The sequence below is a fragment of the Peromyscus leucopus genome, chromosome 2 (genome assembly GCF_004664715.2).
Source record: "Peromyscus leucopus breed LL Stock chromosome 2, UCI_PerLeu_2.1, whole genome shotgun sequence".
Classification (NCBI taxonomy): Eukaryota; Metazoa; Chordata; class Mammalia; order Rodentia; family Cricetidae; genus Peromyscus; species Peromyscus leucopus.
In genome coordinates this window covers 89,995,926-90,021,708 of record NC_051064.1, presented here as the reverse complement: position 1 = coordinate 90,021,708, position 25,783 = coordinate 89,995,926, and the positions used below count along the sequence as shown (strand labels likewise).

At 43.0% G+C, this 25,783-nt stretch overlaps 1 protein-coding gene across 1 annotated transcript in view; it reads left to right on the top strand.

Annotated features, from left to right (window-relative positions):
- Positions 1–25,783, top strand: part of Frem1 (FRAS1 related extracellular matrix 1) — a 150,757-nt gene that overhangs the window by 106,872 nt on the left and 18,102 nt on the right. Inside the window, 5 exon segments of the mRNA XM_028873292.2 lie at positions 1,680–2,091; positions 7,117–7,318; positions 8,218–8,362; positions 17,575–17,704; positions 20,117–20,189. Of these exon segments, the coding sequence (XP_028729125.1) occupies positions 1,680–2,091; positions 7,117–7,318; positions 8,218–8,362; positions 17,575–17,704; positions 20,117–20,189 (962 nt within the window).

Below are 25,783 nucleotides of genomic sequence, written 5' to 3'. Positions count from 1 at the left end.
TCTCTGTGCCCTCCGCCATGTGTCTGAACTGCTCTTTCCAGCAGGGAACGGATCCTGGTTTATCATCAACCCTCCATACCTCAAATGAAGCAGGTGCAGAGAAGCATATGTCGATTCTAGGAGGTTAGAGTCTCCATAATCCCGTGGTGTTGGGTGGGATTTTACAAAAGCATGATAAGAAGGCCCAGAAAGGAGACTCAGCTAGAATATTGCTGCGGCCCGCGCAGCTGGAGCACGCAATCTGGCGAGGGACGCCGAGGTTAAACAGCACTCTAGACACCCAGTTTCAGTTCGTCAGGGAAGCAGCTCTCTTTATTCGTGCCAACATGGGCTTATATACCCCTCTAACAGCAGGGGTCAAGGAATGGTTACTCTGTATCCGGAGGCAAGCCAGACACTGTTTTCCAAACAGGAAAAACCACAGGGGAACTGATCCCCAGCACCCTCCGGAACCCAACTGCACATTTTTTCACACAAACAACTTAACTGGGACAGGACAAAAAAGGGCATTTAAAATTAAGGCGGCAAACTTACTGGTGCCGACAGAATATAATACTGCTGAATATTGTGATCTGTTTTTACAGTTACCATTAGCCAGGCCCTGGTGGTGCAGGCCTGTCATGCCTGCTGCTCAGAAGACTAAGGCAAGACGATTCAAAGTTCATGGCTCAACTAAGCTACACAATGAGTTCAAGGCCAGTTGGGGCACATTAGTGAGTCCATGTCACAAAAAGTTAAAAACCAAAAAGGTTCGGCGTGGTCAGTGAGTAAAGTGCAAGCTGGAGCCTCTGAGTCAAGATACCCAGAACCTATGTAGTGCCAGATCCAGTAGTACACATCTGCAATCCCAGCATTCCTGTGGTCAGACAGGAGAGAGAGACAGAGGAATCCCTAGAAGTTTAGGGGATGGGGCTGCTAGCCAGGCATACAAGCTACAAACAACTGACCTTGTTTCAAAAAAAGTGGAAGGCGTGAGCTGACACTGACATGGAGATTGTCTGCTGACTCCACGTGTGTACTGTGGTATGCATGCATACATACACGCACAGAGAGAGAGACAGAGAGACAGAGACAGAGAGAGAGACAGAGAGAGAGACAGACATTTTTTTTTTTTTTTTTTTTTTTTACAGAAGTAAAAAAGATGTTTGGGAATACAGGACAGTGGTAGATCACCAGACTAGTACAGGTAAATCCTTAGGTTAAATACCTGGTACTAGAAAAAACATGAAAATAATATAAATTAGAATGAGTTATTCTATTCAGTATCTCATTATACTGGGGTCCCAACGATCAGTCTTTAAAGTTAAGTTTTCCACATTCCATGAAAAAAATAGTATTGCAAAATTAAAAATATATGAGTACATACTAGCTTCTCACACAATCAGTCCAGGTGGGCAGGAAATCCCTTTTCGGTCAAAAGACAGCACCAGCTTGCCTGCTTCATACAGGAGGGATGTCAATGGAGTTGGGAAAATGCTCTTGACTTTAGAATGGTCAACTTGTATATTACCCAGCAACTGGTTCAATGGCGGAAGGGCATTCTTCTGCAAGTCCGTCCTTGTTTCGTCCATGAGTCTCAATACAGCGTGTCCTTTAGTAAAGGTGTGTATGTTATCATTTCATTCCAGTCGATGGTGACAAGAGCCCATGCTGAAGGCTGCCTTGCCTCTCTTTGCCAGATTTACCATTAGCAACGGACTGCAGACCCAGCGTGGGGCGTTTGAGATCACACTGGAGACTGTGGACAGAGCTTTGCCTGTGGTGACCAGGAACAAAGGGCTGAAGCTGGCCGAAGGGGCGGAGGGCTTCCTGTCCGCTGATCACCTTCAGCTGACCGACCCTGACACACCTCCAGAGAACCTAACCTTCCTTCTGGCCCAGCTCCCACGCCATGGGTACCTCTACCTGAGGGGAAAAGTGCTTCACCATAATTTTACCCAGCAAGATGTGGACAGCAGGGGTGTGGCCTATCAGCACTCCGGAGGCGGCTCCCGGGCGGACTGCTTTACTTTCCTGGCCACAGACAGGAAGAACCAAGGCTTTGTTGTGAATGGGAAAGTTCAGAAAGAGCCTGTTCTCTTCACTATCCAGGCAAGTATGGCGGGCACATGGTTTGTGCTAGAGATGAGGAGAGAGCCATTTCAGAGGCGGTATTTCCTTACTTCCATCCCTCTGGCATTAAGACCCAGGCTGCAGCATGCCAGGCCACCAGTGTGGCTGTGCAAGGGGCTGGCCTTCAGAACTGGTACAAGTTCAGGAACAAAAACACGGGCCTTAGAGTCGGGCAGACGTAAGCTTGAATTTCCGTGTGGCCACTTATTATCTGGGAAACCTAAAATGAACTCTTCGGCTCCTCCTGTCTTAGTTATTGTTCTGTTGCTGTGAAGGGGCACCATGATCGAGGCAGCTTATAGAGAAAAGCATTTGGTTAGGGGCTTGCTTAGTCCATGGCCATCATGATATGGAACATGGCAGCAGGCAGGCATGGCATTAGAGCAGTAGCCGAGAACTTATAACCTGATCCACAAGCTCAAGGCAGAGAGAGTGAGACTGGGCCTGGCGTGGACTTTTGAAACCTACAAGTCCACCCCCTCAACAAAGCCATACCTCCTAATCCTTCCTAAACAGACTACCAACTAGGGAGTCAGCATTCAAATACATGAGCCTATGGGGCCGTTCTCATTCGGACTACCACACTTCCTAATCTTTGAAAAGTATGCCTGCAGAACTGGGGTGGCAATGAAACAGGATTAGGTATCCAAGGCACTCATACACTGCCTGAAACATACCTAAGGTACATACTAGACATTTGTAATTACAGCTGCGCCATTAAGGATTCTGCTTAGCCGGGCATATCATCTACTGGCATGTTAAGGATTTTCAGATAAACATGTAAGGGCGGAAGCTTAGACGGCTGCATCAGTATCACCCAGGAACAGATGATAACGATAACAGCAGCAGCAGATATGAACATTTTTTCCACTTTTAATTCCTAGACAGTTTCATGCACCTGTATAATGCATCTTAATTATTTGCATTCCACATTGGCCCTCTTTGTCACCCTCCTCCGCCCCACTGAAACCATTTCCCAGCAAGCGCCTGCCCCCCACTTTCATATCTCCTTTGTGTGTGTGACCCACTGAGTTTAATTAGTGTTGCTTGCATGAGCATGGGTAGGAGGTTGTTCATGGGAGCATGCGGAACTTACTAACAGCTACACCACTGAAGAAAATGATGTGCACGTGCTCGCTCTCTCTCTCTCTCTCTCTCTCTCTCTCTCTCTTCTCTCTCTCTCTCTCTTCTCTCTCTCTCTCCCTCCAGCAACCATTAGCTGCCCATGGGCCCTCAGGGAGCGGTGGTGGTGCCTTGTGCTCCCTCCCCCACCCATGATGAAATGTATACGGTCTCAGTCTTGTGCAGATAGCCAGCTGCCCTGTGTTCGTGAGTGCCCTGGCCATGTGTCATGTCTAGATGTCTTTTTTATAGTACAGCTTCCCATCCTCTAACTCCAACATGCTTTACAGCCAAGAACTTTTGAAAATTGTTATCTAAAGATCAGACCTACTTTGCATAAATCTCATTTGGTTCTCATAAACATTTTATGCGGTAAGCTTTATTGTCTACATTTTATACGTGAAGAAACTGAATATCATAAGTTAAATAATTTGATCAAAGACATCAAGTCTGTTTGATTCCAAATTCTGTGTCCTTCTCCATACTGCCACGTTTGTTGACTCTCAGTGATTCTTGGAGGGCAGAGTGTTTTTCGTCTCTTAGTCAAAACACATCAAGTATGTTCTGGCTCTCAGAACTCTTAAATCTACTCTTCTTGGATGGAGTTCACCGTGTTCCACAGACTTCAACCAACAGCAACAAAGATGGGATATTCTACTTCAGGATATTCTCTGACTAGTGAGATAATCATATTTTCTCCTTGCTCTTTAGCCTTTGTTGTGTACAGGATCCATATATATATGTGTAGATAGATAATACAGATTGATAGAATGTGAGAGAAAGTATGTGTGTGAAAACTGATTTAGGAATTGCTTCATATTATTAGGCTCAAGATACGTTGTTCGAGCAAGCCAGTAGACTAATACTTGCAGCTAAGGTGATGATATAGTGGTGAATCTCAAAGGAGTGGTGAGACAAAGCTCTCATTTCTTTAGGGAGACCCCAGTCTTCTCTTTAGGCTGGCAATGGACGGGGTAAGGCTCACCCAATCTACATTACCAAGACTGTGGAGCTAAACATTGACTGAAGCGCTCTTCTCTAGACCATCTGGGCCTGTGGCCTAGAACATTTGGCTTTAGGGTCTCTGGGTGTAGATAAGTCTTTGGCACTATGAAGGCTGAGAAAACGTAATACTGGGGAGATGCTGTTGATGTCACTGATGCACAGTCACTGCAGTGTCTACTGAAAAATACTTTCCTTGATTCATTTCTGAAAGTTTCTAAGAGCTACAAATTCTACATGTAGACCCAGCTGCTCCCTGTTGTAGTCTGTGGACAGTTTCTCTTCCACCTACCTGTTCCCAAATACCCAGTAGCCGCTTCTTAAACAATTGACTCCGAGAGGCTTAATATTACTTATAAATGCTCATCTGGTAGCTCAGGCTTCTTACTAACTAGCTCTTATACTTAAAGTAATCCATAATTCTTATCTATGCTTAACCACATGGCTTGGTACCTTTTCTCAGTGCAGTGTTCTCATCTTGCTTCCTCTGTGTCTGGCTGGTGACTCCTTTCTCTGCTCTTCCTCTTCCCAGAATTCTTCTAATCTGGTTACTCCGCCTATATTTCCTGCCTGGCTATAGGCCAGTCAGTGTTTTATTAAACCAATTCGAGTGACAAATCTTTACAGTGTACAAGAGCATTATCCCACAGCACTCTGTACTTCAGAGAATGTGCTAGAACTGAAACACAGCTTTCCTCTAAGAACAAAGCTATTCTGAGAGTCTGTTCCTTCTCTGAAGCTGTAGAAGCTGTCTGCTGGGTGTGGTAAAGTTTTGTTTTCATCACAAATGCAATATATCCATTGAAAAACAAACAAACAAGCCAACAAGCAAACATTGTGTCAAACTTACAGGGAAAGCCTGAGATTTTTGTCCCAAGATTTCCTTGACCCCCTGGTCCCTTAGAGCAGATGGGTCAAGCAGCTTTTCTGAAGCAACTGGCCCTGCCAGCAATGTAGGAGAAAAGATGCTCTCAGCGTCCTGCTTCCAAGAGCTGTTTTTGTCAAGACAATACAGTATTAATCGACTGCCACGTATATACACTGACCCATGTACACGACCCAAGCATGGATCAACAGTTTCTGTGTGGTTATAGGAGTAACTGAGAGGGCGAAGCTACTAGATGTAGAAAAATAAAAATGAATAAATGAAGGATGTACTTGACTGGCACCAGCAGGCACATAAGACCTGTGGGAAACCACACACTCCCAAGATTGCTGAAATCTGTAGTCCTCCTGTGAAGGGGACAAGGTTGTGTGGAGATGAGAGGACCTGCCGTTGCTTCTATGGGACTGGCATGTCTGGGAGAATTATCACTAAATTCAACTCCAGTTATCATGAGATAGACAGAGCTTCCTGGTATACCAAGTCAAAGACCTGCTTTTGTAGAAGCAGAATGTTTAATATATCTGAGCACACAGGTGTGGCCAGAGACACAACAGGGACCAAAGTGACTAGAGTTTATAAAGTGATGCATTTTTAAAAACATTGACCACAACAGACACTTACTACTTTTGTAACACTTGGGTTTATAAGAAAAATATAACATCAAAAATTAAAATAACAGCCGTATAGTCAGTTGTCTCGTGTTCTGGAGGATCCTAATATGGCTTAGTATATTTTCATTTTTTTCCTCTTCCACAACACCATGGCTGTAAAGCTTCTTCTCTCCCTGGGTGATCATCAGGACATTCACACTTCACCTCCTGCCAAGCCCCAAAGTGCTGAAAGTTCCAGCATACAATTTTCAGATCCAAATCAATTAAAATATTTTACAATCAATTAGAACTAATCCAGAAAACATCAATATACCTTTTTTGCATGCATATGTGTGTGGTGTGTGTGCATGCATGTTTATAAATGTGGAATCATGTTTGTGTGCTCCTGTGTACATGCATGTTCCTCTGGTGGCTAGAGGCTGACTTTGGGTATCTTCCTTGATCACTATATTTTATGAAGGCAGGGTCTCTCTTCTTGAACATGGAGCTTGATGATTCAGCTAATCTGGCTACCCAGCTTGTCCCGGGGGTTGCATCTCTGCCACACGTTACCTGTCCCTCTACCACCCTCAAAAATCTAGTCCACCTGTTGAGTCATGTGGTCTTCAGCTTCAGTAAAACAACCCACAGTCTAAAAAAATCACTTTTGTGATTTTTGTTATAAACGGTTTCCATTTTTCTATTCAACACTTTTGCCATTTGGGCAAAGGCATGTGCAAAACAAAGCAAAAAACAAAAAAAAATAAGAAAGAAATAAAGAAAGAGAAAAACGAGCAGGTTCCAAGACATCCAAGGCTACACAGAAATCCTGTCCTGAAGTAACAAAAAAAAAAAAAAAAAAAAAAAAAAAAAAAAAAAAAAAAAGAAAGAAAGAAAGAAAGAAAAAAAACAACCACAAAGCAAGCAAACAAAAAAAGCATGTGGAAAAGGTCTATGGCATTTTCAAATAGTTATGATTCTTTTACATAGTTCATTAAACACAGCAAATCTTTCTGTGGTGCTAACATTAAATTTGCTATGTAATTCTAGGGTCAGTTCTAGCACATTCCATGTGCTTCTGTTATGGTTCCAGCATGCTGCCAGGTACAAGAATGGGCATTGGGGTGGGAAGATACAGTATTTCCCTTCATAAGGCTAATATGTAAGGAGAGTCAGACACCGGACAAATCCTAAAGCTGGGTGAAGGTTTACAGTGCAAACTCAGGCTCTGCCCTAGTCTCTGTATTTGTTAGGACAGGGTGAACAGGCCAGGTGTTAGCAGAAAGCAACAGATGAGGACTCTAAGTAATCTGTAAGTTGAGGAGTTAGCCATTGTTGAACTATGGGAGCACAGAGGAGCACAGGGAGAGAAGGTCCTTGAGCAATGTCACCCTGATGACTCAGGTGGACCAGTTGGACAAAGCGGCACCCCGGATCACACGCTTGCACTCCCCTTCTCAAGTGGGGTTCTTGAAAAATGGCTGTTACGGGATTTACATCACTTCCCATGTGCTGAAGGCATCGGACCCCGACACAGAGGATGACCAGATCATCTTTAAGATTTTACGAGGCCCATTGCATGGACATCTGGAGAATACAACCACAGGTACCCTCCATCTTATTCCCTGTAATTTCTCATTTTAAACTACCAGTTGCTGGCAGGGAGAGAGGATAACTCAATTAAGGGCAGGCCCATTTGGTGAGTGCTCCCCAGGACTTGCTGATAGACTCAGTTTTCTAAATCAATATTGTTGCTGAGGGGTTTTGAAGCTGGGTTTTCTACATTCATCTTCATAAGGAGAAACAAATCCTGACCCACAGATGCTCAGCTTCACCATTTTGATGTTGTTTATTTTTGTTTGTTTGTTTTGCAAGGTTGTTTTATATTCAGAACAGGGATAGGGTCAGATTGATATTGGAGACTAATTTCTTTCTTCTACTATGAATTCTAAATGATATCAGCTTCTTTAAAAAGTCTATTTTTTCTAATGGTTTGGTAGATTATATATTATTTCTACTTCAGGAAGGCAATGATCACAACATCTTATTAAATGGGGTAGCACAGAGGTGATGGGTTTTATTCATTTCCTATTTCCTTTCTCTTTAAGGCAAGTATCTCTGAAGCAAAGCAAATTTAAAGATGAATTTGAGTCCATTGCATTTAAATTTTAACATAGTTGCAATAATGTTAATTTCCTTTTCAAACAGACTTTTGCTGTTTTGTTTTGAAATAAGGTCTCAGGCAGCCCAGGCTGGCCTCAATCTTGTTATGTAGCTGAGGATGACCTTGAACTTCTGATCACTCTCCCTATACGTGTGTCATCATGTGGGATTTTAGGTGGGCTCCATGCATGCTAGGCAAGCACTCTACCAAGTGAGCCACATCTCCAGGCCTGCTCTGTTCCTTAAAGCTGTGTTTCCAAACCAAACAGCTGTGTAGTTCCATCAATTCTTAAGTGACGTTTGATTCAATTACCTGTGAGATTCATTTATTTCTTGCTTTAGGTGAATTTATCCATGAGCAATTTAGCCAGAAGGACTTAAGCAGGAAGACCATTCTTTACGTCATAAACCCATCTTTGCAAGTGAATTCCGATATCCTGGAATTTCAGATCATGGACCCCGCAGGGAACACTGCCACTCCTCAAAGGTGACTTCAATTATTCACTGGTTGTTCTGCATGTCATGTTTAGAATGTACCCCATTAAGAAAGTAAAATAATCTTTTCCAAACCAGACCTAACAGGGTACATCGATGGACTCTTTCATATGCTCACACAACTTATTTTGGAGAAAGGATTTCTGTTGTATTATTTCTAGATGATGGAAAAGCCAGTAGCTTTCCAGATGACAAAGACACTAAAAGGTTAAAAGAAAGGTGTCTTTTTACATTATGCCTCTAAGTGCACCCCCTTTCACACACTGGCAAGTTGCTATTGGAGGGCTTTCAGGACTGAGCTCAAAACTGGTGTGTGGATGCTGCAGCCAGAGGTCACTCTAGGACCGTGTTAGTCACCACTGGCTTCTGAACTGCGGGGTGGGTGGGGGAGGCATGAAATAGAAGGAGCAGCCAAATATATTCTCTCCTGCGAAAAAAGAGAGAAAATACGCTGATGCCTCTGCCTGTTAGCTAGCCTTATAGGCAAGATGAGGATAACGTAAGCAGAAGTAGATATGAGAGGATACAGAGTGATGTTTAGAAACATAAATATATGTGATGTAGACGACTCAGCATCACGAGAACAAATTCGCAATATTAACGAGATTAACAGAGCAGAATGATTTCAGTGTCTGCGCCTCCTTTCCAGATGCTTCTTGGGTATAGACCTTTAATAATTTACTGGCTGGCAGATGGTCATAGTGAAGGCCCATCCGTCCATTTCTTGTGCTGCATTAGTTTTTCTTTATTTACTGCCTTTCCCAGACACCTCAGCGAAAAGTGACTCATTCCTTCTAAATTTTGCATTCGCCATATCCGAGGCATATTTAAAAAAATAGCACAAATGAGCACATCCCTACGATGCTCCCTCTATGATGAAATGTGGACGGGAAGAGAAACATGATGAGGAAATGCTCTCAGTACCACTGTTTTTCTTCCCCCAACCTGTGGTGTAGTTTCACCATTCGCCAGCAGAGGGTGCTATAGTCGTTGATAGCAAAAACTGGCATCCTGTAGCTGAAACCTGTTCCGACCCTGCCCCATTGCCTGTTAAGTGCACTCCTTCACCCGTGTCTATAAACTAACCCAACAAACTTTGGTCCTGTGGTTGCCACATGCCAGGCTCACAGCACCCGGAGTTAGGAGCACGGAAGACTAGGCACCTGCACTTAAAACCCCGAGATTATAAACTAAAACAAATGTTCCCCACCCATTAAACTGTCTCTGCCTAAGGGGACCAATTCCTGGGGGCTGGGGGTGGGGCGGGGTCACAGTCTAAAGATTGGCTAGCAATGGCTTGCTTTTTTCAAACACATATCTTTATTTTCAAGAAAAAAAATTAAAACTTAGGCTCTAAAAATATTAACGAATTGACTTCACTCAGCTTTGTAGTCTTTTTAAAAGTTGTTCTACTGAAACACATAGTATTGATCAGACTTGTCCCTGAGCTTGTACAAACCTTTGGTCCTCCACATGCCAGCATGATGTGGGTGACAACCTGTGCCCCCAGCAGTGACACTAGGTTTTCTTGCACACATACCCTTTTGCTGCCTTATTGTTGGCAAGGACGTCGCTTAGTGAAAATGCTTTATGTTTCTAGGTAACCATGACAGTTACTTAAGAAAGCCACAGCAGAATTTACATCACGTAGATAGTGGAGTTATCACTTCTGTGGAGGCTGTTTTAGATTGGCATGCCTGCTTCCACAGAGATCACTTCTCACAGGCTCATGCTGGAGATGTTCCTATCGCCTCAAAATGGCTAGAACCCGTGAAGAAAAAAAAAAATGCCTGCAGACAGCTAATACAAAAATAACTCAGATTTGGTTCCAACAGGCTTTATGTTATTTTCTTTTGAGTGGGCGGGGACGTAGAAATTGCTCAGCATTTATCTCAGCATTTTTGAGTGGGATAGTTACGCCCAAGTAGGTGTGTTTTTTCCCCCTAAAACTAAGCACACATTTTCTGATCACAAACCAAGAGAGGCAACCCAACTTAGAGGTCATTGTTTAGTCCTGGTCCCCTGAGTTTATTCCTTGGATCCAACTCTCAAGAGTTGTCTTCTGACCTCTACACAAGGGCAGTGGCATTCTTGTGCCTGCACATACACACATACAAGCACACACACAGACTTTTTTAAAAAGAAGAAAATAATTCTAAATAGTGACGTGTCTTCACAAAGTAACCAGCAAGAGCCTGCTTAACAATATGAACCGTAGGCATTTGGAATTTTGTTACTTTGGGTTCTGTCTGATGTTATTCAGTTAATCACTGAAACCATCTATAGTTGGGTCCCATCATAATCTAGAATTTGCAGACAAGGAAACAGATGCAGAGCCGGAAGAGACTTAGTATGGGAGCTGGGGTTCAATCCTCACTAACCCAGGTGGCTCACTAGCCCAGGTAGCCCACCACCCTGCTCCATCCCCCTTGCCCTTCCTTAATCCTGGGTAAGCTCTTCTTTCCCGGTAGGCATTGCCCATCTAAGCTGCAAGGAAGAAGGAATACTTACCCATCCAAGACCTTAAGGTTTACCTGGGTTTTTGTGAAAATGTGAATAACTGCCAACATTAGTGTGGCCTCCCTATCTAATGCCCTGGGCACTATAGTATAGATAGTTATCCTTTGGACATGAGTGGAACAGGTCTGCATTTGGGACTCACCATTTAGTGATTGTTTATTGGTAAATTTATTAAGGCCACTCCATGTGGTTAAAAGGAAGATTTATTTAGTGGGTAACTTACAAATGAAGGGATAGGTAGATTGTGGGACCTGAGGAAGGTGTATCGCAGTCCAACAGTGTTCTCCGGAGCTCTGCTTGGTCAACCTCCACCATCTAGGGTTCAGGAACAGAGAGGGCTGGCCCATCCAGATCTCGGGTCTCCAGGCGCCTCCCTTGGCCCAGCCTTATAGGCGTGACAATTGCCGAAGCCTCAATGGGGGTTGGAACTTCGATATTAAAGCTGGAATGGCTACCCACTACAATTGTTTACAACAGCTTTCTGGTCTTTACAATGGGGAAGTACTACAATTACTTTAGTTAAACAAATGAGGTCCAACATACGAAAAACCTTGTATTTAAGTTCTTAGCAAGTGCATCTTGCAGTTTTTACTGCTAGTGTTAATTCCCCTGAGCATTTATGTTAATTCCATTGACTGTTTGAAGAAATATCCTGAAGTATTTGGTGGGTTAAAGTCCATCTCTAATTGGATATTGATTTTAGGGTGATTCACGAAGCCAACAGTCCATATACTTATTTCCAATAAGCTTTTCTGTGTTTTGCTATTGAACTTTCTATGCATTACTAGTCCTGAAGGATCAATAGAAGTTCTAGTTCATCACACATAGGAAAATGTGGTCTGGGTGAGATTAATCAAGTTACCAGCAGCTGGCTAGTTGGTGAGTGTGTTCAATAATATCACGTCAAAAGCCATCAAGCTGATCATGTTATTGAGAGTCTATGAGAGAGGGCCCGTTGTGCGGCATATCTCACCTTAACAGGCTACAGAGCCACCTTGACTCGCTCCCCTCCCCCATCCATGTTAGTGCAGGCCACAATTTGTCATGGAACGCATGGAAGACACTGTCATAAACAGAAGCTTAACATCCATGGATGTTTGTCTCAAGATTTAGATTTGGCTAAGTGCCTAAAGTCTAGGCAATGTGTTAGGTGCTTAAAACACAATCCTCCAAAGATAATAAGGAAATTAGACTCAAAACATTGAAGTAATTCTCTCCAAGCCAGCGCAAGAGTGGCAGCTGAACGTGAACCCTGACCTCTGGGTCTCAGAAAGCTCATCTCTTATTGGCTCTGGCCTTGGCGTGACTCACTCACAAACTTGCTCTCTTCTCTGGCTCAAGTTGGCTGTCCAGATGAACCACAGAACCTAAGCCAGGTACACAGGGCCCACGGCGCTCATTGAAAACATCTTTGTAGACCGGAAAATGAAGCCAACTTACCCCAATGTAATTTTCTTAGTACAAGTTCCATGTGGACCTCTTTATTATGCATGCCCTCCCTGCCCCCCACCACCAAAACAAAACAAAAAAAAGCAAAAGGAAAAGAAAAAGCATTAACTTCAAAAGAAACGTTGGTCCCTGTGGACTGTCTCATTCAGTGGTTCCTCCTAACACTGGGTCTTGTCCTCTTTGGCAACTGCACCCAGCTGTTCTGTTTGAGTCTTGGCCTCAAAAGAGAAAAGTCAAAAGAAATGTAAAAGGAAAGGAATTTCTATCAGGCGAAGTTTAAAACATTTAAACAGCATTTATGAAACACCTCGGAAGGGGGAGGTTGCGGCCCGTTCGCTCACTAAAACCTGCACGTTGTCTACAGCCCCGAGTTAACATGTTTATCCCCGTCTAGAGCTAAGGAAAGCACAGAGGAAGGGAGAGAAAATGGCACTTATTAAGCACCCACTGTGTACAGGTGCTTTGTGCACATTAACTCGTTTCAATTTTAATGATTTGACGTGACTGTAATTCTTCTCATTTTAAGATAATGAAAACCGAAGCCTAGAGAGGCAGAGGAACTGACCGCATTCCCACACTAATGAGCGGTTGCAGGGTGGACTCCGAAGTGCTGGTTCCTCCACTCTCCCCGCGCTGCCTCTCGGCTAACCACTCCCCACTAACACGAGAAAAGGAAACTGGGAAACACAGGTGTTCAGAGGACAAGGTTATCAGGCTTAATAGCATCATCTCTGAATTGACAAACCTGAGATAGAATGCTTGGAAAAAAATACTTTTTAGCATAATTTTCTGAAGTCATATGCCACCTGATTATAAGTGAAGATCTAGTTATAGGAATAATGACTTAATCATAATTTTAGCTCCTATGAAACCTTTTTACGGAGAAGCTCGCCATACTTAACGAGCACTCCTGGGTGTTCATTTAAGTCCTTTGAAGTACGACTTGTCTTTAGTGTGCTTTGCGAAGTGAGGAAACCGAAGGCAAGGAGAGGCTGAAGCCTTCTTATTAACCCAGATTGATGGCCCAGATCCCAAACTCATGTTCTAACCCCGTGCCTTTCACTTTGCATTCCTTCATATACACGAACCAAATAGATACAAAATAAAATACCCAAAAGCACCATGTTTTAAGAAACTGTAAAGCAGGCTCTCTCAGCGTTGGCACCGTTGATGTGTAGGGAAATGTAATTCTTTGTCATAGGCCAGTGTCCTGTGCACAGCTGCTAAGCAGCATCCCTGGGTTCCACCCACCAAATGCCTGGACCACCCTCTGCCACGTGTGACAGCCAGCACTGGCTCCAGATCTGCCCAGGGTTGAGAACTACAATATGCCTCCGCGAATACCACACGGGCCCGTTTAAGGAACCGCGCTTTGCCACCGAACATGCCTGTTGCTGCCATCTTCTCTCTAACAGGGTCAGAACCATGGTCATAGAGTACAGAGTGAGTCGGGGTTAGAAAGAACACGTGAGAATGTTCTGGCCCAGAATTATTTTCGAGGTGTATGAAAGACGCCGAGGATGCTGGGAAAGGACATTTCTGGCGGTCTCTCAGCTCAGGCAACAGTACAATGAACAGATACTTGTCGACGACTCTGTGACACTTTGTGTCTTCCACACCCTGCAAGTGAGTTGTCATAGATAAGGAAGCAAAGGCTGCTCCCAGGGAGCGCGCTTAGTATCAAATAAACTAGACAGTGTGTATGCATGAAAACATAAGTCAGGATAAAGGCAACTGAAGAAAATTAGACTTTGGCAAAGAATCTGGGATGTTAAATGAGGTGTCCAGATACTTTTTCTTGTGTCTGACTGCTTTGAGTCACCGAGTGGCGGAGGCACCAGCAGCCTCAAGGCATGTGATCCAGTTTCAGTGTCTTCTGTTTCCAAAAGTGGTTGTTGAAGACCAACATTTAGCTTTCATTTAGAATCAGCTCCTCTGCTGTGCTGAGTGTCTTCAGAGTGGTAGCTCTCGGCTGAAGGTGTCTTTCCTCCCAGGGGACATCTGCAAAGTCTAGAAATAGTTTTGATGGCTGTGAGCATGGTAAAAACATGGTAAAGTATGGAACAATATCGCTGTGGAAAGATCAAAGGTGCTGCTAGGCCTTTCAGAGTCTAGGCTGTCATCTACAGCATAAAAGACCTGACTCACCAGGGGTGGTGGCACACGCCTTTTATCCCAGCACCCGGGAGGCAGAGGCAGGAGGATCTGTGTAAGTTCAGGGCCAGCCTAGTCTACAGAGAGAATTCCAGGGCTGTTATACAGAGAAATCCTGGAAACCTTGTCTTGAAAAACAAACAAAAACAAACAAACAAACAAAAAACTCAAAGAACAGAAAACAAACAAAGAAAAAGACCTTATAAAAGCAGAGTCCTTGTAAAACTGGTTTAAATTCCACTCATTTTAATGTAGATTTAAAGTCACCTTTTATGACAGAAATAGATGTGTATTCTAAGTTGACTAGATGTTCTACTTTCCTAGACTATACCATTTAACAAAATTGTACAACACAGAGACTTTTCACAACTTGGTTATTTTTTAAAACAAGAACAACTCTTGAAAATAGGCCATAGTAGCAAAATCTATATTTAAAGAATAAAATAACGAAGGGGAGACAGATCACTGAGGTCAGAGTTAATTGCAAGTTCTGCCATTTTTTTGAGATGCCAAGTGTTTCAATTCTTATTTAATGATACTCAAATTGTGGAAATTTTAACGTTTGTTCCAAAATAGCAGAAACTGTTAAAAAAAATTGTGAATTATTGGATAAAATGCCATTACTTGTATATTTGACACTTGAAGTTTTTAATTATAGAGTTGACATGTTGACATGTAGTATAATAATACAATGACTATTCTCTTGTAAAAGAAAAGGAAAAACTAGTAAAGAAAAAAATTTTAGTTAAAAAAAAAGAAAGAAAGAAAAAGATCTGACTCTAATGTCCACAGTGTGAGGTACAGAAGGCTGACCTCGGGGCTCCTGCCAATCGGCTTGAGAAGTCCCAGATGTGTTTCTCACATGGTACATTGCTAACCTTCATTTCTGCCTCCATTAGAAAACATCAGTCCAACCTCATCTGCACGATGCTTACATACACAGAACTTCTGGATTGTTCTTATAGGCTCCTACATCTGAGTGTCTACCTAATATCAAACCTATAGTCATGTGGGTTCTTGTAGGGAAAGTCCACAGTGGTTGGCTACATCTTTTCTTTTCTTTTCTTTTTTTTCATGTATTTGCATAGACTTTAAGACTAGAAGCAGCTTTGCAAATACATTACTGTAAAAGAACAAACTAACAAAAAAAATCACATTCAGCACATATTGCACATATCCTCAGGGTATAGGAGACTTTCCTTTAAAAAAATTTTTTTCTGGAAAAATCTATAGCCTGAATTAAGTTTCATGACTTTTCAATAGATTATTTATTATTTATGGTGAATAGCTTTAAGAAAAATAGAAATAGAACATTGTTTGGTGACCGCCTGAACCTACAGGCATCGAGTTAATTAAGAAGGTGCATCCAGAAAACACATACACACCCTCCCCCACACCGAGACCCTCTGTGCTCTGGAGTGAACAGTCCACTCACTTGTTTCCTTCTTGATCTAAATCAGCAATCAAATTGCACTTAGTGTTGGCCTTGAGGTCATAGGTCTGTACAGTGGCATTGATTCCTGCTTACAGTGATTAGCATCAGCAATGGGTGGATCTGCAGAACTCAGCTTTGGAACTTGCTTGACTCTTAGGAGCCCTAGCTCAAGTCACCCACATGTATCAGTTTCCCATTTATTCCTCTACCTTCTCCCTGAGTCACTTTTTTGCTTCCTTGTTTACCTGGGTCCTTTAGGAATTCTTTGTAACATGTCATTTCTACTGACATTTGAATTGTCCTTGTTGACTATAATTTTATTACTCTTTAAGCATAGTTTTTTTTTTTTATTTCTTGATCTATTTCATGCTAGACTTAAATTCTGTTGCATCAAATACCAGCGAGTGAACCAATTTTTTTTAAATATAATGATGCTTTTTTCAAGTCCTTTTAATGAAATCCAGGATGCAGTAACAACAATGTTTCGTAACTATTGAATCAACACATTATGTGTACAACATTTGTGTCTTATTATGAGACCCTGTAGTAAGTCTATGCTGCAGGTCACCCCACCTCTAGCCTGTCATCCTTAAGTAAGAACCAGTGCCACTGCATTTATTTTGTTGGTGAACTTTGTATGATGTGATAGTGACCTGTGACCCCTGCAAGGAGGATAAACTAGTTGTTGAAACTTCCTGATTTTAGTCTGTTTTTTCTTTTTAAGTTCTGTAGATGACAACCATTAAGAATGACAATTTCTATGGGTGTCAGATTTATTTGTGATATATCAGAAGTATTTATGAATCACATTCGGCTGTATATTGTTGGCCCCCTGTGTCCCAGGGGTTTTGCAGATATAACTGACCATAATTCAAAATGATTTATTAAAGAATTATGTCATACTGAACACACATAACCCCCTTTCTTGTGATTAATCTCTAAACAATATAGTAAATCAGCTATTTTCACTGTACTTCCAATGTATTGAAAGTCATCTAGAGATGAAGTAAGGTATAAAGAGGGATATGTGCAGACTGTGTGTGACTTGCATGTCTACACATGTCAGCGTCAGCCATGGGTCCCTGACCCACTCTGTGGTGGACCCTGAGGGATGACTGGGGTTCCACCCAAGCTGCACACTGTCCTATCTCTTTCACACGCACAGAAAGAGGAGTCGGTGTTAGGTACAAAGCATGCAGACACTTTAAGTCCTAAGCACATCCTGAGGCTAACTTTTCATGAAAATAACCCCAAGTTCAGAGATCTTCCTAAAATGAACGGACTCTTGAACTGCATGCCTGCAGGTTCCTTTGCCTTCACACTCAAATTTGAGCCTCTACCTACCCACTAACAACCTTGGACTTTTGGAACTCTTTTAATCTTACTTATTTCATTGATAAAATAGAATTCCTAGCACTTTCTCTGTTCCCTCACAAGTTCATTATAAGGATCAAATAATGCAGAAGTTAGTCATGAACAAACACTCCAAATAAGTGTGAGCGATTTCTGTCATTGACATGAGTTAACCAAACTCCTTTGCTGCCTTGATGGAACTTGGTGCTCAGTCTCCCTCTAGCTGACCAAACTGAGGGATGGTCTTATAGGTCCCTTATGATCACCTTTTTCCTTTGTTTTTTCATGCACAGCTTGGAGCTGAAGTGGTCTTATATTGAATGGTTCCAGACTGAATATGAGGTCTGTGAGAATGTGGGCTTATTGCCCTTGGAAGTTACCAGAAGGGGATATTCCATGGACTCAGCCTTTGTGGGCATAGAGGTAACAACTCTAAAATGAAATTGTCAAGATAGAATTTGATGTGTTGGTTAGTGCTTCTGATGATTTTCTTAGAAAAACTCAGCCTGGCCAAGGGAACTTCCAACTGCAGGGGGATCACTATATGCCAGAGAGTCCCAAGAACATAGCATCTTTGTTCCCGACCCTTCAGTGGACTCCTAGACAGTTTTTAAGATCTGCTTTTGGTTTTGAAATCTGTCTATTTCTACATACTCTTTAGCTTTCCAAGTCTGATTTCACAGAGAGCTGTATCCAGCTTAGTGGATCTGTATTAAACTCCACTGTAAAAGGTGTAGACCGATCATTCCTATGAATTGACCAAAGCAAGCGTCAGTCACCAGCTGTCCCCTGTGAATGGAATAGGATCACTGTCCATTCCTCCATGGACGAGGTGAAACAAGAGACATGAACCGTCTTGAGATGTATCCATGCCATGCAAAAGTAGGATACTTTGGGACAGTCACCCCAAGTGTAAGGAGTCTCCACTTTGTCATTTCTGGCCAGATTTATCATCCTTTCCGTAGGTTGGAGTTCAACCTGTGGCTTGTAGAGCTGAAGGAGTTTGAGAACAGCTTTTCAGAACGGTTGGCAGTTTCTGTGCTTCAATGGAGAACAAGAGAGACTCCTCAGTCTGCTGCGAGGAGCCCCCGGGACCAATGGCATCTCTGTTAGCTGCAGTTACAAAGAGTTAAAACCCTGTGGACCTAAACCTGGCCACATCCAGACTCACTGTTTACCTTTCTAGTGGATAGAGGTCTCTGTCTCCTGGACCTGCTGGGGTTTTATCATCAAAATGGAAGAGTTGGCATTTCCCATAACCCCAGGGAAGAGCTATGGGGAAGAAGAGAGTTAGCCTGGTGTAGCTTTTCAGCAATCCATCCTCTAGTCCTTCACAGAGTGTTGCATACTTGAGCAAAGCATTCAGATCTGTGCGACCACTCACCCCAACATGTAAAAAGAGCCTACCTGGGACCTTAGTCTACATAAGTTCTATGAACCTGATACCTAAGTGTGCAGGTCTTCATTTGGTACAGATTCTGAGGCTTTTTGGAGTACAGCTCCATAGAGAGTATAACCTGCCATTTTGCCTAAGCTCTTATGAGTTCCTTGACTGAGAAGACATACTTTGTCCTGTGCTGTTTGCCCTTTTTGAACTGTCCCCTTCACCCGACCCGTCTTTCCAAATACCTTGCCTCAGACATGCTTTTCCGACCTAGGATTCTGTAAACTCAGTGGTGGTAAACACTAGGTAATTGCATGTGTGAGAACCATGCCGACAAATGTAACTTCCAGCATATGGCGGATGCAGGTGTACAATGGGCTGCCTTTTCCCAGCAAAAGCTGGTTAGGGGGGAGCCTTGGCATTGCAGACAAAGAGCAAATGGAAGCCTAGGAGGTAATCCCTTCTTCAGCAAGATGTTTCTAGACAGACGATTAACCTATAAGCATCTTGGTTGGAAATAGAGCCATTGTCTGAGACCATAGGAATGGGCATTTTAGAGCTTCAAATTGTGTACCCCATTCCTTTCACCGCCTTGACCATCTGCAACATCTTAAAAATGTACAAAATTGACGACTGCCTATGATGTTCACCCAAGGTCTCATTCATTCAATGGCCTTTTCCGAACTCACCACAGATATTTTTTTAACAGACACATGTCGGCTTCCCTTGCCGGTCTAAGACCATGACTTCAGAAACCTAAATTTGCCTCTTTAGATTTTTAGTCCTGGATCAGGGACCCAGTGGAGCTGTCTGTCAGTAGTTGCTTTAGACCAGGGAAGTTTTCCATTTTTACAGCTTTCCTGACAAGGCCTCTAAGGCTGTGGGTCCTGGGTCTGGAGTGCCTTCACACAGTTGCTTACCGGGTCTTCTGTCGGTCCCACAAAGCCCTCGTTCATGTTGGCACAGAGTGACGGTTTCATCCCAGCAGGAAAACAATGCTCAGGACTTGTTTGGTTAATCTGGCCTAAGGGCTCTCAGTGCCAGGGAGCTTGCAGGAGCCCTCAAAGCTAGCTAAGGGCGCACCACAGACTCTCAGGGCTTCCCCTCCCCTCCCCACTCAACCCCGGTCCTTCTCCATTTTAAAACCCAGAGAGGTAATGGAATAAAACAGCACTCATAACAAAGAGAGCAATAAGGTTTTAATCTTCAGTCTACTTTTTCCAATAACTGGATACTTTTAAAAGGAGAAGCAACCAGTTAACTTAAAAAAAAAAATACCACAAAGCCTGGACCCAAAATGGTTTATTATGATTTTTAAAATCTTACCTAACATTAAAAACAGACTTGAGACCATGAATTCAGTCTGCTATGGCAGGAGAGTAAATGTTTCTCTAGTGTAGAATATTTGCTTTTATTTTTTTAAAATGACATTTTTTTTTTTTTCCACTAAGGTCAACCAAGTGTCAGCTGTAGTTGGGAAAGATTTTACAGTCACGCCATCCAAACTGATCCAGTTTGACCCAGGTATGTTTTGTGTTTGCATGTTCTATAAGCAGTCTCAAGACGGTGGGAAGGCAGGATGTTATGCAATTTCAGCTGAGCAGAGGATCATCAGGGAGCCGTACCACCCTATTCCCAACAGACGAGTTTGGCCTGAACTTCTGCCCCTATATGTTTTCTTATTACAAGTGAATATTTATTTAAACAGAAAAAAGATCATAGCAAATAATAAACATAAAAAAAATCAAAGGAAGTATCCAAAACAATTCAGAAAAATAAGGTAATTTAAATATTATTAAAATAAAATGGTAGTTTAATAACCACATATTTCAGTAAAAAAAATTCAAATGTTATGATTATATAGTTTCCTAATGATCTAAATGAGCTCTTTTGAAATAAGTTGATTCAAGGTACTTTCAGGGCAAATTATTATTTAATTGAATAGTACTTACTTTGATTTAAATCTGTGGAAAGTTTTCTAGGTACAAAATGTAAAATATGAAAGTGTGGTTTCTTCTCCTGAAGATGTTCTGTTGTATGCAACACACAGACATAAAAATATTTGCTCACAGTACTTTGGAACCCAAAGTGTAAGATGTGGTTCTGGATAAAGAAAAGGCTGGAAGACTTCCTAGGGGAGGCAGCATTCTAGTGGGCAGAAGCAGGAGGAAGAGGAAGAGGAAGGCTGAGACACTAATACAAAAGTTCTGCTTCCCTGGGGAAATCTGCCTCAAAGTCAGAAGGCTGGACCCTGCCCTTCCAGGCTCTCCCCCGCGGATGGGCTTAACTCTGCCTCGTTCATGGCTCTCCCTCACTCCCCGAGGTCTGTAGTAGACCTGGATCTCTCATCTATGAACAGATGGGAGAGCACTAGACAAGGAGCAAGGCTTGTGACTTTGCACTTTGCTGAAGAGGTGTTCAGCACTGTGAGATGACTCTCCACCAAGAACAAGCTCACTTGACACTAAAAGGACTGAATGTCGTCATCCCCAAACTGGTGATCTTAGATTAGGAGAGGAGTGTCTTTGTGCTGTTCACAACACGAAGATGGTGTTGTTGGTCCATAGCAAAGTGGCACCAACCGGGTAGTTTCAACCATAGCTGCGGCCTTGCAGAGGCTGTTTCAGTCCGAGACCAACATGGGAATCTGTGAGGGAAAGTCTACCCTTGTCTTTTTTCTGTGCTGTTTGTGGTTTGCTGGTCCTTGTCTTCACCTTCACATGATGCTCGCCCTGGGGATAAATGAATTCTCCCTCGTCATGAGACACAAGTGAGCTTAGGTTAAGGAGATACCCTGCTCCACAATGACCTCATGCTAACCCACTACACGCGCCATTACCCCATTTACCACTCAGATACTGTTGTCAGCCTTCTTCTCAGGTTATTTAGCTTTCTAACGTGGATGAGTTGTTTTTCTAGGCTGACCACATTATTGCTCTGAATTTGATGTTTATCCTCAGGCTTTTGCCCTCAGCTCTACCTTGAAAGGGTTAACGTTTTTTTGTCCTCATTTTTTTATATAATATTTTATTAATTTTTTTCTTTCCTTTTACATACCAACCCCTGTTCCCTCTCCCTCCTCTTCTCCCGCTGCCCCCCACCTACCCCCATCTCACCCCCATCCCCTCCTCATAGAGGGTAAGGCCTCCCTTGAGTAGTCAACACAGGCTGTCATACCATGTTGGGGACGGACCTAGCCCCTCCCCCCTGCATCAAGGCTGAGTAAGACATCTCACCACAGAGAATGGGGTCTAAAAGGCCAGTTCGTGTACCCAGGATAAGTCCTGATCCCATTGCCAGGGGACCAACAAACACATCAAGCCACACAACTGTCACCCACATTCAGAGGGCCTAGTTTGCTCCCATGCAGGCTCCCCAGCTGTCAGTCAAGAGTCCATGAAGCTCCCATTAGCTTGGGTCAGCTATTTCTGTGATTTTCCCCATCATGTTTCTGCCCCGCCCCCCTTGCTCTTACAACCATGGATCGCCCTGGGAAGGGGAAAGGGTTAAGATCTCCTGGGTAAACTGAGAGAGCAGAGAGAGAGGGATGGGAGGGGATGGGAGGTGGGAACATGGGGGAGAGACAGGGAGGGAGAGCAATGAAAGAGACATCTTGACAGAGTGTACCATTAAGGGGATAGGGAGAAATCTGCAGCTAGGGTAACCCCCAGGAACTCACAAGATTGTCTATCCCCAGCTAAGACTCATAGCAATGGTAGAGAGGGTGCTTGAGCTAGCCTTCCCCTGCACGCAGATTGGTGTCTACCCTAAGTGTCATCATAGACCCTACATCCAGTAACTGATGGAAACAGATGCAGAGACCCACAGCCAAGCACTTGGCCAAGATCCTGGAGTTCAATTGTCCTCACGTTTTAAAGGACTTGTTTGAAAGTCAGTCATGTTTGCTGTACGTCCTTTGTATTATCCGTAGCCGTTTGTTGCAAGTTAGGTTTTCAGCAGCCCACCAGGCACTCTGTTTGGGTTGAGAAGAGCGAGAATGTATCACACTAGGGGAGACTCAGAAATGTATCTCTTGGAGAGTCCACTGCATAAGATAAATGCCCATGTGTCTAGGAGAGTTCACATGCTGTTTTGTCAGCCACTAATGACTTCTTGGGGGGTGGGGGTGGGGCTCCAAATGGTCTTGGAATTTTAGGGATTATTCATACATTGAAAAATAGTATAAGCATATTTTATACGAGTTTTAAAAGCCACATGCTTGGCTGCTCATGATTTTGGAATTTATTAAGCCAGAAATAATTTCATATCATGAAGCCTTACTTTAGAGAATTAAAAAATTCCTCACATCCACAGGTCCTGTAAATGTTTATATACTTTCATATTGCAAATCCGTGCCTCTTTTAGCTGCCCCCAGCTCCATCCTTTCCTATTTGCTGAGAGCAATCTATTTATTTCTCTGGAAATACCAGCTTTCCCGACACTAGAGAAACAGAACGGGCCATCTCGTACATGGCTTACTGTGTTGGAAAACTCTGGAGAGTTGGAGCACTCTGGCTCGGGTTGGGGTGAAGGCTTGTCTTGTAGCAGTTCACCAAACTTTGCAGACAGGAATCCTGAGAATGTGTTCAGCCGCTGTGACTAACCTCAAGTGTGTACGTGCCTCTGCAAATACTCTTAAGAAAGCGAGTGCTTTCCTTTAAAGTGTGTGCCTCTGAAAAATGTGATGCCTTCTTAATCAAATCTCCATCATTCTGAAAAGTCAACATGTTTTCCAAAGGAACAGCTCTCTAATGTGGCATTTACTAAAAAAATATTGAGAAACTGTCTCTCAACAGAGAAATCTGCTTTGTAGGAAAATATCCAGGGATTCACTTACTCCATAAAGTGGGGCTTTTGTATGAAAGGACACCTCTTCTCTACCCTGGTACCTTTGTTTTCAGGAAACAGGGTAGGGGCGGTTCCAGCCTCCAAAGCTCAGGTGTATCTCAGGAGGTTAAGGGAGCTCTGCACCTACACAGTGGAGGAAGCAGGGACTAGACGGCGAGGAGACTGCTGCTCATAATCTCCTTAACCTGAGATGGTGACTCCCACACCTGGGAGGCTGGAAACGAGGTTGAAATGTACTCCACCAAATCAGAAGCCCTTAAAAGAAACTCAGAAGGCAGCTCTTTCAACTCTTCGGTTCTGTTCCATAAGATCCAGCAAAAAACTTTTAAGGCCCTTTGGGGTTTTTGTTTGTTAGTTGGTTGGTTGGTTGATTTCTTTGGAAGTGATACTATCATTTTTCTAAAATAAATCTTCAAACAGGAGGGCAACTGCCAGAGACTTGGAAATACGTTTCTATGTATTGGATTTTTATTCAAATTGTACTTACCATTATGAGGCTTGGTAGTCAGAGCGATTCTCCGAATATTAATAATCTTAATGTTCACAAACTGTTTTCATTGTCCACCTCTTTTCATGTTTGTATCATTTCCACAGCTGCTTCTAAAGCCCTCGAGTCTTCAGGTACCCAGCCTTCACACAGACACTCAAATTCAGTTTGCTAAGGTGTTCACGTTCAGAATGTCCGTCCTCTCTCATTAACCATTGTCTAAAGCCCAAATCTGGCCACCTGGGTCCCAGGTTCTCTGTAGTGTGGCTACAGAATCTACCTGCAGCCTGTAGCCTCCTTTCCCCAGATGTAACTTTTCCATCCAGCTGATCTACTTTCTACTCCCCTGACCCAAACCTCAATTTTGCTAAATTGCTTCTTTCTCTAATCCGGGTATTTGGGTCCTACAGGCATCCACTACAGACTCCATTTTGTATGTCCTGTCATCTAATCACACATAGCTTTTAATAGTTATTTGACTTTCCGGTCTATCTGTAGAAGGACTAGAGAAGTATTCAGAGTCCATCTATCAAACCAAGCACAAATCAAAAACTAATCAAAAAAACCATTCTGTCTGTCCTGACTGCCAAACCTTTGATTTCCTTGTCATTACCCCTGGGACAATACAATAGTCACAGTGTTCATTATACTGGTATTATAAACAATCTAGAGATAGCCTAAAGTTTATATAGGATAGCGTAGTCTCTTTATTACAAGGGCCTCAAGCATCTGCTGCAGGTATTTTCATTCAATGGGAGTCCCAGGACCGATTCTCCTAGATACCCTAAGACAACTGCATTTGTCTTGTCTCCAAGAAGTTTCAAACTCCTTTAGGTCAGAGTTTGGCTTATGGGGCACTGGTGGTGTTCCCCATATCTTCTAATGCAAAGGTAAGAACTTATGGACAAAACATACATTTTGGTGGACAGACTAACTCATCCATGGGGTGGGAATTAATTAGTATTTTATATTACATAGTTCAACTTCTGATTTTGCAAAGACCATAAAATGAATTAATCTGAGAACACGTTGATGCTGGAAGCTTCATACATCGGCCATCAGTTTATTCTATTTACCAAAATTATTGCAGATGCCCCAATTTCCCCTCTAAAAACAGCCAAATACAGGAGAAGTGAACAATTGCAGCTTTTCATTGAATGCTTAATGAGACGCTGATTCAGTTGAAAAATGTTTGTGAGACATACCTTCAAGAAGGTGGTTGCCATGTGGATGGCAGAGTTAGAGACATGTCAGTCTGCAAGCAGAAGAGTCAATTTTCAGAAGTGGAGGCTGGGAAACAGTCTTTGACCGCCTTACAGAGCTTTCTTTAGAGGCACCCAGAGGCAGGGGAGGCAGGACGGACTCTGCAAGCTTTGCTCTAGAGGCCAAACTGCAGTCTACTGCCTTTTGTCCCCTATAGCTTGCTCATCTCTGCCCTCACCTTCCCTTCTAAACAAACCCAGGAAGCTGTCCTACAGTTCCCATCAGAGAAACTGCTGAGGATTGGGCCATTTCAGAAGTGTCTTCCAGCCTGAATACTTTCATGTCTGAGTTTGGCTTGCCTTCCAGCCCGATGGGACAGATTGGCTGGGATATCTTAGTGAATAAAAACTTACATTAAGTTCAGAAGATTATATGGAATAAACTTGTTTATACTCCATGATAGAGGCAGAGAGGAGAAAAAGAGGCTAGAGCAGGCTCTGTCTATAACCCTCTGCCCATACATTCTCTCTAGGAGGGTAGCCAACTGCTGAGCATTGCATCCTCAGGAAAAGCAGCCGTG